The sequence below is a fragment of the Bactrocera tryoni genome, chromosome 1 (assembly GCF_016617805.1).
Source record: "Bactrocera tryoni isolate S06 chromosome 1, CSIRO_BtryS06_freeze2, whole genome shotgun sequence".
Lineage (NCBI taxonomy): Eukaryota > Metazoa > Arthropoda > Insecta > Diptera > Tephritidae > Bactrocera > Bactrocera tryoni.
The window spans coordinates 1,019,420-1,037,713 of NC_052499.1; the positions used below are offsets into that span (position 1 = coordinate 1,019,420).

Genomic DNA, 18,294 nt, shown 5'->3' on the forward strand with positions numbered 1-18,294 from the left:
TCGTTCATAATAAGTTAAAACACATTGTACAACACTTGCATTCTTTTGATGTAATCGTATTAAATAAATTACAAACAATTACAAACGTTTAAAAATTGTTAAATAAATAATGCGTAAGTTGATTTTTATGAAAATGAAAAATTTATAAACAAATAAAGATAAATCTTGTTTTATTTTCACGAGATTGAAATATTTATTTTAAAATCATTAAAGTTAAGAATCGCACCATAGCTGGAGCAGCGAACATCAAGCAATTGTTTGGCTGAGGTATAGTATACAAAATTAGCGCCATCTATTGGGGTCCTTTCCAAAAATAATTTATTGAAGCAGAGAACTTAAAACATTTTAAGTTCTCTGGGTGAGATTCCGTGTCGCAAATTTATCAAATGTTCGCTGTCGAACCTGCACCTTCTCTATGTTTTAAGTTCTCTGGGTCAACAGCAGGATAACAGCAAGAAAATCCACCACAATAAATGCACTCATTTAGGAGCAGGACATGCGCATTCGCCGAGCCATTGGACGACAGCTTGGAATATGTTTTAATCACTCAAACACCGAGTTCACTGCCTGACAGGCATTTAGTTGCTTGGCATTTCATTGTTTCGCGTTTCGTTTCAATGTGTCGAGCATTTTGTATACAAACCAAAACTACAATAATGAACGAAAGTCACAAGCAGCACGAAGGTGAAAACGACGTTAGCCAAGGCAACGGTAATACAAGTAGAACGACATTGCAATCCCTGCCCAAAAAAAAACATGAAACAAGCCGCCTTAGTGAAAAATCGAAACACACACATACATTTTGAGAGCGGAGAGCAATGAAAAAAGGCGAAGAACTCGCAGCAGTCGTAAAAAACCGGTTAATAAATAAGTCTCGCATTTAAGCAAAATAAAATAAGTGTTTACATGAAGAAAAGTTTAAAAATTAAATAAAATTGTTAAAATGCTTGCGAAAAGATTCAGGCAAAAGTGAGCAGCGCGGAAATTGTGGTACAGCTTGATCCTGCAGAAAAAATGTGTACATTCCAAATTAGCTCCCGGACCAAAGTCATAATTTTTGTAATTTCTGATATGTACCTATTTATATGGTACATAAATTGTGAAATGCTTCATGGCTTGGGCTAAATCATACTAGGAACACCATATATGCACACATACATAAAAAGTAGCAGTTTCAAGTAAATTAAATTACACTAATAGTGTTTGAGTAGTTTTCCAAAAGCATTGAAAGGGCGATGGTGTCTCCAAACAGGAATTCGACACTCTTACACAAACAGATGGGACCACGAACGGGAATACTTGGCAGCTGCTCCTTAAAGTTCCTACATACATAAGGCAAATATACGAAGGCCTTGTTATTGTGTGTGTATGGTATAAGCGAAGGCGCACAAAAGTACATCACAACTTGGTGGGACTGCGCTGGCCATATCCCGGATGCCAACCTACAGACATACATGTTTGCATGCATACATATGTATGTATGTAGATACGAAATGTCTTGTGAGTATGTTGTGCCAGGGATACAGAAATAAGGCGCTTTGCGCGCGCGTGAGTGTGAGGGAAGCATTTAGGGAGCGGCAGTTCAAAAATCCGAAACCAAATTGAAAGTATACAAGGCAAGGAGTCGAAAAGAAATATTCATTATGACAATATTAGATTATGGTACGTAAAACAAAATGGTAAATAATATTAAATAAGTTGTCGGAATTCTGATAAAACTGGACCGTAGTCCCAATAAATTAATTATGTTCTATAGTGCAAATTGCTTAGTGTTCCATAGTGGGCAGTAGAGCACTGAGGCATAAATAAACGAAGTCCACCACAATAGGTGCCAAGCCCGGCCGCACTCGTTGGTGCTGCTGGGTCTTCCTTTTTCTTTCATATGCTACGGCTGCTGAACAAAACAACCCCTCCATATCGGCAGTAAACAAAGTTTATACAACAGTAATAAGGTACGACAACAAAAAAGCAAAAAATAATGCAAACATCAAAAGGAAAGTGTGTATAAGGGAAGCAATGAGTATGGGACTATGTATGTGTGAGAGTGAGCGCAAGCATGAGTGTTGCCACTTAAAGATAATCATAAAGCGAAGAAATATATATTAACGAAGTAAAAATTATAAGCTTACTTCGAGAGTTATGTGTACGACAATTGTGCTAATGGGTTAACAGCGTTTTAGTTTCCTTTTGTTAAGCTGGTTGCTATTAACAGTTAGTAAAACTATCTGCGTAACATAAGCTATAAGTTTCATATCAATTGGGCAACTCTACAAATTTGCGCTCTCTAAAGAAATTTCTACTGGCAGGTAGTGCTCTCCCTTTGACTCTGCATCAGTAGGTTTTCTTTAGGGGTCGAACATATCCTGGAAAAACCACAGTGTAGATAAAAAGAAATTTTGGTAGAAAGCATACGGGGTAGTAAATTAACAGAGAACATAAAATATATGGAAACAAAACATATAAAGAATTTAGAGACTACAACAAATATATGGTGAATTCAGTAGTAATAGGAGTAATGTGTATCGAGGAGGCGTTGTTGAGCGGCGTCATTGTTGGTGTGGGTAGCAGTGAAGCAGAGAAGCAGGTTATTGAAATAACTAAAGCTAAACGTCAACTGTTTTCGCTGGCTACCTGTTTTTTGCTGCTTGCAGCGCTGCCACCACCGTTCTTTACGAGCAATGCGCGCAGTTCTTGAAGGGTAGACGAGTCATTCATCCCCCACTTGAAGTTCTTGTAATTTTTGCTATAATTCTTTATGAAATTTTAACCTTTGTATGCGCGTTTGCATTTCAGTATTATACACACTTCGGAAATAGCAAGCAATACATGAATCGTAAATCGTAGTGAAGGCAGAGTTCATTGCATGTATGCCAGTGTTTGGCTACGAGCGTAAGGATGAAGTATGGGTGCTAGTGACTGCCGCCAAAACAAAATAAAAGTGTGTTAGTGCACAGCCGAACGATAAAACCCCACGAATGGGAGAAAGGAAAAGTAGTAGGTAAATACAAAAGAAATTAAGAAGAAAAACCAACACACGGGCTATATGTAGGTGTTTAGGTATATGAACAGTACCTTTGAAAGTGTCGAAAGAACAAACCGAACTAATGAAACAGCAATGGGTCGATGGTTTCGGTTGGGTGGAGGTCAAACGTAAATCGCGAATGTACAACCGAACGGAAAATTACTTGCACAGAACTTCTAGATACAACCGCACAACTGCAGCGATAGTGCCGCTACTTAGCGCAATTTATTGGTTGAATGCGTGGGCGAAACTTTACTTATTCATAAAACTACATAAAAAATTTTCATTATTTTTGTATCGTAAAAGTTTCAATAAATGGGGAATATTTTTTTATTAGAAAAATTAAATAAGTATCAGGAGACTGAAGTAAAAATGTATGTCAAGAAAGAGATATCCTTGACCCTGTTCTAATACATATCTTTCGCTTTCATTCAAATGAATGTTTTTGTTAAAACAAAAAACGAAATATAAAAAGTTTAAAATTTAATAATTTCTAGGAATTATTGTTGGGTCATAATACATATATGTATATGTATATATTATAAATATGTATATTTACTTGATTGTGCAGATAATCACACATACATACATATGTCTATCTGAGGATGTGTGCACTGCATTTGCGTGCTTTTGCGCCAAAGAGTATGCTAGCTGTGTACCCGAACACAAACACGAAATAGCGCAACAAATCTCTCTTGATCTACAGTTAGGCTTTTTACATATTGGTCTGTATGTATTCGCGCATTGCTCCTATGCTCATACAGTGAATTTGTTGTGTTGGCGCTCTCGCGCCTTTCGCCCAATTACTCTGTCCGTCCCCCAGTGGACGCACACATGCACCTGTTTCAATCTGTTTCTGCTCACTGTGGCTTTCACTGTTGCTCCAACCAACTCGTTGCGCTTTGTAAGTCTTTTATTTTTGATTTGATGCTGCCGGTCGAGGGCGGTGGTCGTTTTAGAACAAGAGGAAGCAGCGATAGTCCAACACAGCAAATCAAGAGAGCTGCAACAAAATGCAAACGCCTAAAAAGCAGCAAACAAAGTAGAAACAAAAACACTGTTAGTTGAGGTCTCGTTTTGTGTTTGACTTCAACAAAATTAGGTGAAAACATTCAGTGGAAATTTGAGATTATCAAAAAGAGCACAAAATATTAATGAAACAGACTCGGTGTATTAATAAATATTGCAGATGGTGCAGGCGCCTAGTGAGTCCTGAAATGCAAATAGTGGGGTTCAAATGAGTTCTTGTGTGGTGATTTTTTGTTTTATTAGTTTTGAAGTTCAATCTCAGTGTGTGTATGTTGTATGTGGGTATGTTGCTGTGGCGACACGCCTTTGCCAGGACTGCGTCTGGATAATTAGCGAAATGCATCTGCGGACCACTTTATTCACGAAACAAATGTTTGATTATATATTTAAAAGAGTTGCACTCAAAATCCAACGCAAACAAGACAATTTCAATTGGGAGGAAAATAATCTAACTTCATTAAGATTGTGGAAAGTTTAATACAAATACTCATTAAAATTGATAAGACATGTAAAATATGTAGCAAAATACATACACCAACAACTATTCCAAATTTCTGCGAAAAATACTATATGTAAACGTACATATGTATATACTACATGTGTATGTAACCACAAATCAGGCATTGCTAGCTACATATATAATGTAAATATATATTTTAAACATACATACATACATATATTAATTTTATGTAATACTAATATCCTCTTACGAATAGACAAACAAATAGCCTACGCCCGCGAAAAGTGATTGAAACATATTGGAAGCAGCTATTGTGTGTGCGCGCGTGTGTGCTGGCACTTTCAATGTCATCAAAAAGGGCTGTTGTAGATATTCTGTAACTGAGAAGTATCACAGCCAGCTTTGATGAGCATTGCAATTAAACCGCATAAGAAACACGAAAACAGTTAAACGCGCACAAAGAATATGTTGTGTTGGAAAAAGGAAAATGCAAAAACATTTGAAAATATGTGAAAATCGCAACACACATGGAGCCGGCGCTAAAAACAGCAACCAGCGCCTGGAAGTATGTTACCGAACCGAAAACACGATGTGCTTACAAGAAAGCGGCTGCTTTGCATGCCGTACACACACACCCACAGTATTTTATATTTTTTCACTTTTTTGCCCACATTCTATTTGGTTGTTGTTGCTTTTATTTTTATTTTCGCATACGTCATCCGGTATCAGATCCGTAATCGCAGTTGTTCATGCGTTAATGCGTTGCACTCATTTCATTGCTGCAACAGATTCAAACAAGTTGTTTGCCCCACATGCACACAAACAACTACAAATACATGCAGGCACTCATGCAGAGCATATAATCAATGCAGGCAAATTTGTGTATATGCGTGCTACGTGCTATATACTGCCTTCGTATGCATATTCATGTCCCTGTGAATGGACTATCCGGGTGCGTACTTACATACATACAAACATATAGGCACACCTGTGTACTTTTTAAATACATATGCACGTGTGCAAGGCAATACCTGTATGCAGTTCATGAAAAAGTGTATTTTTGCACTTCGACAAACTCAAACATACGATTTAAGGGCACTTACGGTCCGTCTAATAAATACATAGTGAAAATTTTAGTAACAGAAATAAATACAGTTAAACTTGCCATATTCGTTATGTCTGAAATATTCGGTTGTCAGTTTCCCTTTTCATATTACTGTCGGTGAATGTATTTTAAATCTATTTAATTTACTGAAAACTCAAACAAAATGTTCATCAACTCAAATATTTAGCCGTCGATAGAAGAGAATTGCAAAGATCTTTTAATATAAATATATAACTAAGTAGAAAATAAACATTTTGACTTAATATTTAATTAATATTTTATTTCATTGATGCAACCAATGATGCGTATTTGAGGTCCTAAACTAGAGGCATTCTGTTCCACTTCCACCTGAATAGCGTGGATTAAATAGATTTGCTATAAATTCTCAATAGGGTTAAAATTCGGATTCTGGACAGGCGCGTCGATAGCTTTTTTTGCCTTGGGTGATAGGAATCAACAAACCCAAACTGAATTAGGCCTGTGGTCAATCCTGTTTTTATTTATATCTGATACTCCTTCGTCACAACGACCTCACCAATACCTTTGGAAACGACGCACCCCCAAACCTAAACCGAAAACTAGCCAAACTCTACTTCTGAATAACGAACGCCTTTCAATATTCAGTGGAGAGAGCAAATGTAGTTTCGTGGTACACTGCCTATCTGCAATCGTCTTTCAAGACAGATGCCAAGTTTAGCTTTAATTCGATGCCATTATATTATAAATAGTTCAACGCCTAATTTTGAACATTTGAATTAATTTTTTGTCATGTTCATTCCGGTTCTCTACCCCCCGCACAACACAGATTGCGAACAATTTGTCCATTCATAATGAAAACGCGCAAGAAATATTAATTAATAAATTAATAAACAAATAATAATTTAAAATAAATTAGTTCTACAAAGTTTTTTTTTTGCTTATTCTTTATTCTATTCGGGCTCAGCCAAATTAAGGTTCCAAAACAAAACATACCTACAGCAGATTTAACAATGTAGCAGATTCTTGCGCAACTCTTCAAGATGTTGTGAAATGTTTGCAAGCAACTCTATTCATATCACAGCCATTTTGATGAGTTTCGTTTGAATTATAACGGCAACAGAACAAATATTAGTGCATATGCTAAAGAAAAATAATACTGAAAATAATAGGAGTATGAATTCGTATGCACAAAATATAATTATTAACAAATTTTAAAAATCTTAAACAGAAATTCAGCAGCAAGCAAAGAACCTTAAAAGTGAGGACATACATACATATGTATATCGATTAACTGCATATAACATTTGAAATTTATAATTAATAACATAGTCTTTTCAAATCAAACTATCGCCAGTGCCCCTGTGTTGTGTGTGAAAATCGCGTTGGGCTTTGTCGCCACGCCATTTCGTTAAAATGTTTGTGTTTATGTCGCCATTTGCATACTCATATCACAGCCATTTTGACGAGTTTGGGTGCAGAAAATGCAGCTCAATTCAAATTAAGATATCGGCATGCAAGCATACATACATACATGCTATTTCATAATATATTTTTTATAATATTTCTTTGTAGCCAAAGCTAAGAGCACTGCACTGTTTGCTTGTTTTGAAACGTTTCAATGGGTCAACAACAACGAAACTTGGAATCGTGGAAAAATCATAAACTTGCGCACATTCACATCATAAATGCAACAATAGGAGAAGAGTAATGGCAAAGAAGTTAAAAGTGCGCCGATTTTGTAATAAAAGAATTGTACAAGTTGTAATAAATTGTTACATAAGCCAAATATGTATATATTTTTGTTTTCTTCGGGTAGGATTTTTCCTACAATCTACAGATGTACATACCTATGCATGTCCAAATCTCTACATGTTTGTACATATATCCATTATTTCGAATTCATTGTAGACAACCCTTACCTACCAAAATATGGAGCCTCCGATAAAAAACAATCTGCAGTCTTTTAAGTTTTTGTGTTTTGTTTCTTTGCTCATTTTTATTTACACATATTTTAGTTTTTTTTTTTTTATTTTGCTTTAATCGCACTCATATATGTATATGTTTGCATATATATATTTTATTTAAATATATTTTTCATTTATCTTCTCGTATTTTCAATGTATGGAGTAATTAGCTTGTAGGAGTACAAAAGTAGGGAGAAAACTTAACAAAAACACATGTCTTACTCTCTTAGCATTCAGAATTTTATAAGGGGATGCGCAGGTAAATATTTTTTCTCGATTTCTTTATATAAATTCTAGGTAAAAAACGACGGGTAAGTAAGTAATAAACAAAAATGAATAAACGTACGAACGAAAAATAAATATGAACTTCGCAAAAACGAGCAGGGTAAGCACTAAAATCCAACTGAGCAAAATAAATGCAAACAATAAACGCAGATTTAATGACATGTACAACACGGCCCCCACTAATCAAATATTAATTTATTTAAGTTTTTCGCTTTTGTTGACTTTTGGTATCTTATTTAAAAAGTTTCGTCTAATTTTTATTTAGCACAATATTCACGTTGGTTGCTTTATTGAAGTGTGCACAATAATAAAAATTTAGTTATGGAAGTGCTTATCGAGGGGCTTAGAAAATAAAGTTATGCTATTTTAATGAGGCTTCTAAAGGATTTGTCTTCATTCGAATAAAAACGTTCCAGAAGCTTATGCCGTTATTGAGGCCAACCTCAAATGTGAATAAGCAGCTAATCTTGTCCTAAGAGTTTAGTTTTATTTTGCATATTTACTTTTATAAGCAGAGTCAGGCTTAACTCAAAGAAATTATTTTCCAATTTTGAACTAAATCATGAAATAACTCTTTAAGAAGTCAAGTTGATCCCAAGACCGTTAAGGCAGCGTTTATATTGTTACTACGAATGTGCATAGAAGCAAATGTATTTTTCATTAGAAAATACTTGGTCATTTTAACGTTTTCCTTTCGAACACTACAAATACTTTTCGCGATGTGTTCAAAAAAGTATTAGAAAAGTATTTGTTTTTTGACATGGAATGATTCACAAAGGATTTCGGAAGAAATCAATATTATTATACTTTGAAAAATTTCCATTGCTTTTTTTGTTTGATGTGAAAACGCATCAATCCGACAAATAACATAAGAAAGTAATACAATAAGAATACAAAAACAAAAACTCTGCACGCAAATCAATAAAACACACAGAGATATTAAAATATATGGAGAAAATATGCACGAACGTGTAAAGTGATGCCGCATGTGGCAAGTCGCCTGCCGACATTGATTGCGTTAGACGCAAACGATACGCAAAGTTCTACCTAAGTCGATACACGTCTTCCGAATGCGGTATTTTAAGCGAATTTGCATAACTTTCGTCGGTTCTAATCGCGCAATTGTTTTTGCATTTCATTGCTTTTATTTTTATACGTTTAATTTGCATTATAGAAATTTTTGTTAGGTGTTTATTTTAATTTTTTTCTTTCCGTTTTTTTTATGCCCGCTATGCAATGCAGCAACATCAATGACAGCAACAATAACAATATAAAGAAAAATGCATTTTACATTTCGTCCCTATTTTCTACCATGGATGACAACAAACATGCCACAAACAGTTGCAAGTTAAATTTTATGGATAATTCTCATACTATTTTCATTCTATTAAATAATTTTCAATATTTAAGTTTAAAGAAGGCAAGTAAGGGCATCTAGTTAAATTGCAAAATATATTTTAATTTGCCTTAAAGTCAAATTATGTTAGCAAAATATTAATACCTTGCTAAGACGTTAGTTTTACAAAATTCAGGAAAACTTCTTGCAACCATGGAAACATTACACATATGTACATATAGATTCTCACCATTGACGAATTTCTTACATATTATTATTATTATTATTTGTATTTATATATTTTATGATATTGTAATTTTTTTGCATAAAAGCAATGGTTTTATTGTTATTATTGTTGGCAGATGTTGCTTCGCGGTATTTACAACATAATTCGCGTCTATATACATACTTCTTATACTTTTCTATAGTATGTAATATGAATGCTCATAATCAGCCGCAGCATGACTTCATCCCCCCTCCCATTTCACATTTCAGCACTTCTTCTTGTATCCACCGCGTGACGCTCCCTCGCTGTTTTAAGATAAATATGTGTTTCGTTTTGTTGTTCTTGTTTTGTAAACATTTACTGCGCTGGATGCTGTTGCATCAGTATTTGAAACGGCTGCGTTTGTTGTGGATGCTGTGGCGTCGTCGAATAGTAGTGATTCGGCATGATCTGTGTCGAATGTAATACGGGATACACAACAGGGTACATGGGCTGTGTTTGCGGCGCGAATGTCGGTTGTGGGCCCCCGCCAGCAGGGGAAGGCTGTGGTGGCGGATGGAACGTTTGATGTGGCTGTCCTGGGGACGGTGTAGTTGATGGTGGTGTTTGCGTAATGAACTGCAACTGTTGGGGTGGTGGTTCATACATGCGCACCTGTAATACAAGGTTTTGCCCATTGTTAATCAACTTCATTTATTTTGCATAAAGGACGACGGACAAGCAGAAAATATTAAATTATTATATTACACTTACATTAACATATGGCTGCGATTGGAAATGTGGCGCATGTGGCGTTTGTTGGTAATGTATAAACTGTTGTATAGGTGCTGCTGCCAGCAAAGGTTGTCCGGTAGCTGTTGTTGCTGAAACATGAGTTTGTGATGCCGCCATCGGACCTGTTAATAATTAATTAACCGAATGCGAAATTAAATCCTCGCAAGGAAATTACAAAAACAGCAATAGTTTATAAGAAAAATGTATTTGGCACTCACCATAGTTGCCCCTGCGCATGCGTGGTTGTTGTCCCGTTTGTGGATGCGTTGGTGCTTGGAATGCGGGCTGTTGTGATTGCATCACATACATGGGCGTTTGGCTACCAGCTTGCACATGCGTAGCAGTCGTGTAGATGTTTGGCATCGGCACTGGTGTTTGCGGGGTGTGCGGACGCGATGGATTCGGGGTACTGGGGCTTCGTGGTGTGAACGGTTTCGCCGAAGGATTTAAGACGTGTGTCTTTTTAACTGTTGTTGTACCAGTCGCAGTAACACTGCTGGTCGCTGTTGACGATGCAGCAGCGCCAGGAGGCGTGGTCAGTTTATCTGATGCGCTGTTTGGTGACGTGTTGCTGACCGGTGTGACTGTTGTCACTGGTGTGGCCTCCATCTTATTCACTTGCTGTGCCGCTTGCTGTTGCTGATGCTGCTGTGGTGGGGTGTCTGCCACCGGCGGTGAACTCTGCTGTAATTGTGACGGTTGTGCAGGTTGCTGCTGTGGCGGCGACACATGATACATTCCCTGCTGCTGAGCTTGATGCTGTGGTGGCTCTTGTGCCAAAGGCGTAGCCGGTTGGGCCGGCGGTTGTTGCTGATGTTGATGTTGCTGCATAGATGGAGGCGGTTGTTGCTGCTGTTGTTGTTGTTGATGCAAATGTCCCTTTTGCTGCTGCTGCGACTGCGATTGCTGCTGTGCATGTGGGGGCCCATGCTGTTGTTGTGGTTGCTGCTGCTGCGTCAAATGTGACGGTACGTAATGCTGTTGCTGTGTTTGTTGTGGCGGCGACGCATGATGTTGACTGTGATGCTGCTGTTGTACATGCTGCATATTTAAATGAGGCTGCGTTTGCTGTTGCTGCACAATTACTTGTTGAGGCTGCTGTGGGGGCGAAACCGAAGGTTGTGGTTGGTGACCCGCTACTTTACCCAAATTCAGATGTTGTTGTTGCTGTTGCTGTTGCTGCTGTAGTGAGGGTTGCGTTTGCTGTGAATGCTGAGGCGGCGACGTAGATGTACTATTCGCCAATTGAAAATCTTGTGCAAATTGCCTTAAGTCTTGCATTTGATTGCGCATTTGGCGCTGCGGCTGAGGTGGTGGTTGATTAGGTGGTCCTGCCATGACTAATCCACCACTTTGAGACTGTGGATGATTATGGGGACCCCCACCAGTTTGTAAGGGGGGTGAAGTGCTGTTGTTAACTCCTAAGGGACCCCCAATTTGTTGTTGGCCGTGCGGAGGACCATGTGATTTCGCCATTGAAACCTGTTTTCATATTAAGAACCGATTACGAACCTTGGTTTAAAAAGATCCTATTTTAATATAGTATACCTGGTTGTGCGAGTCGTTGTAGTTTAATGGAGAATTTGTTTGAGTACTTTGATACTGACGCATATTACGATGCGGCATTGGTTTTCCCGAGTTCGGGTTAGAGTCCCCATTTACCTTTGAAGGTCCTCCCATGTGCTGCTGGTTTCTATATTGTGACGACCTGAATAGACAAAAATATCAATGTATAAGCATTAGCAAACTGCGCAAATCTGTTGTATGGCAATGACGTACCCATGAATTATTTGCGGATAATTTTGCATAGGTGCTTGGTTTTGAAGTGGCAATGGTTGATAATTGCCAACTTTGCCGCCACCAACACTCGACTGACTTCCACCACTTCCTTGAGCCATGTTACCACCGCTGCCACCAACGCCCGATTGTGTGTTAGAATTATTGGATATTGGTGCATTGCGCAACATTTGTTTACTCTGTGGGACTGTTTTGCGCTTCATCATTGAACTGCCGCCATATTTGTTGCCACCATCCGAGCCGCTGACAATTCCAGTATTTGATGACAGAGGTAACGACGACGAATTTTTTATGCCTCCTGCCATACCACTGGATGACGATTGTATCGAGTTGGTTTGCTGTTGCTGGGCTTGCTGCGGCTGGCCCATATTTGAGGAAGCCGGTGCGTTTACTATGCGCTCGCCACCCATCATATCAATGCTACCTCCGCTATTGACACTACATCCGCGATCCATATGGCCTCGTTGTGTGGAACCATTGCCACTGGTTTGTGAAGATACGGTCGAAGAGGTTGAATTGGTGGAAGCCATAGCAACAGGCGGTGGCGGACCGGTTATACTACGCGTTGGTTTTGTTATATATCGTTCAGCCACAATTTCCCGATGATCGTACGCGCTTGTACCAGGACGTTTGCTGCGTTCTCTATCATCACGTTCGCGATCGCGTTCTCTATCACGTTGTTCTCGTTCACGATCCCGCTCACGTTCCCGGTCTCGCTCTCTTTCTTTTTCTCTCTCCCGCTCACGTTCCCGCTCTCGTTCACGTTCTAAATCGCGTTCTCTTTCACGTTCACGGTCAATTTCGCTACTCGGTCGTTCCACTGCAGCGAATAGAGTCTCCTCATCCCCGTTCTCTAAATCAACACGCTCTCTGTAGATAGGATTGTTTTCGATTTCTGCAGCCAACTTCTCGGCCTTGGCCTCCGCTTCTTTAAACTCATCAGAATCTACTTTATCAAGTTGAACAGTATATGATGATAACGAATCATCAAATGTTGACTGAACTCCAAAAACATGTTCATTTTGCCTAAACATATCATTTGGGTCCCAACCATTAGCGGCACCGTCTAATTCAATGTCGACATCGCCATTCATACCAGACGCATCCCATGGTTCGAGCTCTTTCTCCTCAAATCGAATACCTATAAAATAACACTAAGAGATATAATAACCCGCAAATTTAAAGTTATCTTTCCAGTAACCTACCATTGAATTTTTCAGAGATGGCGCCGTCCGTTGCAAAAGTTCTCGTTGTAGCATAACGAGAATCGAAATCTTTTGCCGATATATTCACTACTGTATCACAAGGAAAAATCATGTGATTCGGGACATGCTTACCCTCATCTTCATTTTTATTTGTTTTAATGCATAATGGTAGTTCCAGAGCTACATCAAAACTCGGCGAGAAAGTGTGGAATACGCCCTCGTAAATATTACCCGAGCGTAAGCGAACTTGAACAAGACTGCCAACTAACGATGTGGCCGCGTGAATGAAATGAGTGTTCTTATACACTCCCTGTGCCTGCGTACGTCCTTTATTTGAATGCAGTTGATGTTGTTGCAATTGACGATTGTCGGTCACGTATCTTGAAAGTAAAAAATATGATATTTAATTTCGAAAATAGTTACAAAGAAAATAAAATCCTGGAAACATGGTTTTAATTTTTTATAATTGTTGATCACCCTAACCTTAAATATCAAAATATGTAATGAAAACAATATCGCGAACCATCGCACATAGTACGGTCAACGGACTTTCTAATTCATTGACATGACGTCTTGTCATCTACCGCTTTGTATTGGCGCAGGTGTGACGATGTGCGTATTTTATAATAAAAATATATAATGTAACTACGCTGCATACGGCATAAATAAATTCGTAAAAAAAGGAAAAAAGTTGGAAAGAAGTTGGAGTTGGAAAAATAGAATATAGCGGTATATTATAAATAGAAGCGGTTTATCTTAAAGATAGCAGGATTTATACTGATAAAAAATATAATATTATAAGTTCTACGCATATTCAAAATTTAAGGATATCGGAAGGATACCTAAAGTCCTAGTATTTTGCAATTAAAAGCACATGGCTAGGAATTATACTGTTATATAAGATGGATAATATATGTACTTTCCATATATCGCTATACTCCTCAACTTACCGTCCTACGCCACCAGGGCGATTTTTGCGTTTATTGCTATTGGTATTCATAATGATGTTGTGTTGAAATTCACAACAGTAAATGACAAAGTGGCACTTTCGCTGGTGCCTCTTTTAGATTTATGTCGTCGTCGATACTTGCTCCACTTCTATTTCTCCCAATCTCAACGCTAAGATGCACTACGGTACTTTGTACGCGACGGAAATATCTCCTGCTTTTAAATTAACACGTTTTCTATCTTTATCACTACGTATTTAACAACTTCTACCAGAGCTACTTTGTTTTGATAGTTTAATGATATATTTAAATTCTCAAAAAAGTTCCATATACCAAAAACACGATATGAAAGGAACGTTTCACACTTTGTCAGTTCTTTTTGATATAATTTTTATGCAATTATCGCAATCAAAACCACACACACAACGTAGCTGTAATCGATGTTGCGTTAAATATTTACTTTCTTTTTCGCTTTGTGAAAATATATATTATAGTAGTACACAATTTACGTTAATCACTTTTTCACAGTGAAGTTAACTCTTTTACTTCTTTATTAAGCTTGGATTTAAATTATGGTTGGCAAATTTATGCTGATGTTGCTTCTTCCTCATACGTTTTTACTATTCATTCTACATTCCTTTTCGTTCATGCAGGTTTTTTCGCTTCCTTTTAGATTTGGTCGTGGATGCGTTTTTCTACACAATTCCGCTTCAGGGCGACGTTTGGTAAATTGCGTTTTCACTGCACACACTTCCTTCACTACTAGCTTCGTTGCCACCTTCTCACACTGTCACAATTTTAGAATACTGGGAAGCAAATGCCAACATCACCCTCACGAAGTTGTATTTTTGTTCCTCTTACAATTTTCCTTCGATCCAGATTGAATTGATACAAATGAGGACTGAATATCTTAAAGATTATGAAGTCTCTTTTATAGTCGATCGGATGTATGCAAACACAACTTCAGGTAAGGAGTTGTTTTGGGTTATTTCCTCGAAATTCGCTAACAATTGTCTAAACACAATAGTTTTCAGGTAAACTGCAAGTATTAATTATTACTGTTCCGTAATTTTTCGCTGTCACTGCTGCACACGCAGGGTTGTACCGAAGTCAGAGAACGTAAATCATATACGATATGCCGAAGTAATCAGGCAGTGCTACCAAATTTAATTTCGCTACCCGCTGTTAACGATGCCGAGCTCTATTTTTTGACGGCGCCGAAATATTTCATAATATTAAATATTTTTTATAACCAATTTGATATAATAGCAACCAATAATTACTCTAAAGTGAATATCAGATTTGCTGATTTTGAAAGAAGAAAAACGGTATGTAATAAGTCAGGTGAAAACCAAAAACTTGTTTTTGTAGGCCTGTATTATTTTGGTACCAACTACAACGGTAACATAATAATATTTTTGAAAGGTTTAATATAATTTTAATTTCAAGAAGAAGAATACAATTTTAATTTAGAAATTTTCTATATTTACTTAATTCAAAATGTATTTATTACATACATATGTATGTATATACATATGTACAGCTTTTCCTGTGGCGTGATTTGCCAGCTCTTCCGCTTCGCAGTTCGTAAATGGGTAGTCGAAGGCGCTGCCTATTCGCTACCTAGCCTGGCGGTCAGGGTTGCGTTAGCGGTTTCGACATACTATACATACACTAGACGCTTTATTTTGATTAATTTTTCAAATAAACTTTCCTTCAACCTCCTTCCTTAAACCTCCTTCATTTTATCATATATCGCCAAAACTATATTTCGAACAACATTTTTCACTGCTGGGAAAGTCCGAGATTTCCAGCTTTAATCTGGCTCTTTAGCTTTCCAACCGCGTCGACAATCAGTAATATTTTATGTTTGCATATTTGTACTCAATCAAATAGTCTTTCAGATTCCTAGACTCCATGTGTCCGCGGATGCGATATACTTGTATGTACTACATAAATATGTTCGTATGGAGATAGGTTCGCCTGCACTGTGTTGCTTAATCTATTTAACATAGTAATCGTATCTTATCTGGTTAAACATAAAACTACGCACGAAATTTCGGCTTAAAGTAAATTAAGCAAACAAAATACGTTCGCAAATATTTTTTTCAAAGTCTAAAACCAGCTGTGCCTCAAACCTTAAGGCAAATGAAGTCTGAAAAGAATTCACCTGAATATTCGGCATTTGTTCCGTAAATCATTGGTAAGTGGTCGAAAACTTAAGGGGTTACGTGACGGCTGCAAAACTGCATATTTTCACATTTTATCGGTGGGTAGATAAGTATAGGTTGCGATTAATCGAAAGATCGAAGGATTTGGAAAAAAATTAGTTTTTGGCAAAGTTGCAAGCAAAACAGTATGATTTTAGGTCTAATTTTTGCCACAAACTGCATTGAAAAAATTGTTTCTAATCAAAAAGCCAAAATCCTTTGATCAATGACGCGATCATCCCAATAAAGTCGCTTTACCAGTTTCTGAGAAATCGTGATCACCGACTTTGAAAACGAGTAATGACGTAAGTATGAAGGCTAGTTACTTTTAAGCCATTACTGGGTGGTTTTTGCCTTGTGTATTCCAATGCTTTCCACGTTAGACTTTCATGGAGAGATCATCACGAATAAGTCTTTACATTGATCTGGTCGATATATACATACTATGTTTGTTAGTATATCCCTTGACAATAATTTCCTAAGGGGATACGCCAATATTTTTTATGGCTGAGTTAGACGACCACTTCTCCTTTTGTCATCAACTGTTCGGAAACCCCGGTAAACAAACATTCTCGAAATATTAAGCCTTTTAAGAAGCTTACAATTTTCACTTGCGCTTTTTCCACACTTACATATGTATGTATGTACATATGTACATACAAGTATTAACATATATAAAGCAATCAAGCAATATTGTTTAGCTTACCACTCCATTGTTAAAAAGCGAGAGCAAACACTCAACTGCTTTTGTATGTGAATAGAGACTGCATACAAATTATAATAAAAAATAACGTCACTTTCTCTGCGAATTTGCTCTCGCTGTATGCACTGTAAACTTTGTAACAGAATTTATGGCAAGACCAATTATAGTGATTAGTTAATAAGTGTCAATATTCATGGATTAAATACTTCATCTATCAGATTTGACGAAACAATTAGTTTTTCTTGACATCCGAGTCTGTGATTCTCTATATTGAACATACATACATACATATTGAACTCTAGTCATTTCCTGAATTTTACATAATTATACCACACTACATTTTCCTTCTAACTCGAGTTAAGCCATTTTCTTACTGAATGTTTAATTTACATATACCTCGCATGTTTTTCGAATCTGTAATTTTTTTTCTGTAAGTTGGTAGTACTGTTAGTGACATCTATGCTAAATTTCATTAGTATTTGAGATACGCGTCGTTTTGTGAGTCTGAATTTTTGAACAAAGAAGTGGGATAATGCACCATCTCATACTAGATACATTGGTACTCATGCTGTATTGGTTATTCGCCACATTTCCAACTAATATCGTGCCGCAACCACCGCATTCGCCCGATTTACCTTCGTGTGACTTCTGGCTATTCAGCAAATTCACATGATCACTCCGAGGACACCGCTTTGACTCAATTGAAGATACATATAAAAGCTGAATCGGAGAAGGCTCTGATGGCCATCAGTACGGAGGATTTTTCCAAGTGCTATTATGACTGGAAAATTCGTTGGTATAAGTGTGTTGCAGCAGGAGGGGATTGCTTTGAAGGAGAGGAAATGGACAAAATTCACCTTTCAATTTGATCACAGTAGTATGTACATACATATGTATGTAAAGCCGTGTGCATACATATATTAACACAAAAGCTGCGAACACATACATAATTATATATTGAATAATCTAATTTTATATCTCACTTTGAGTTTTAGGAAAAAAAGTTCCCAAATAAACTTGTGGGTACTAATTTAATTATCTATGAGTACTTAATATAATTTTAACGAAAATATTTGAACTTCTGTTATTTGTTTATTCACAACAAATACTTATTTCTGAAATGATTTTTTTTTTATTTTTCAGCATCGAATAAACTGGCTTTATTTTGCCAATCATTCGCAGTAAAATATTTTTGTACTTTAAATAAAAATTTATATATGTATGTACATATGAACATTATATACATATGTAT

General features: G+C 37.1%; 1 protein-coding gene across 1 annotated transcript; it reads right to left on the bottom strand.

The window, feature by feature from the left end:
* Window positions 1-7,622: 7,622 nt before the first annotated feature.
* On the bottom strand, window positions 7,623-14,182 carry LOC120768234 (ataxin-2 homolog). Its single transcript, XM_040094823.1, has 7 exons — window positions 14,133-14,182; window positions 13,183-13,562; window positions 11,960-13,118; window positions 11,729-11,888; window positions 10,399-11,662; window positions 10,160-10,302; window positions 7,623-10,060 (listed from the first exon to the last, which is right to left on the bottom strand). Exons 1-7 carry the CDS (start codon window positions 14,180-14,182, stop codon window positions 9,764-9,766), a joined length of 3,453 nt encoding a protein of 1,150 aa, XP_039950757.1. The 3' UTR covers window positions 7,623-9,763.
* Between the last annotated feature and the right edge of the window lie 4,112 nt (window positions 14,183-18,294).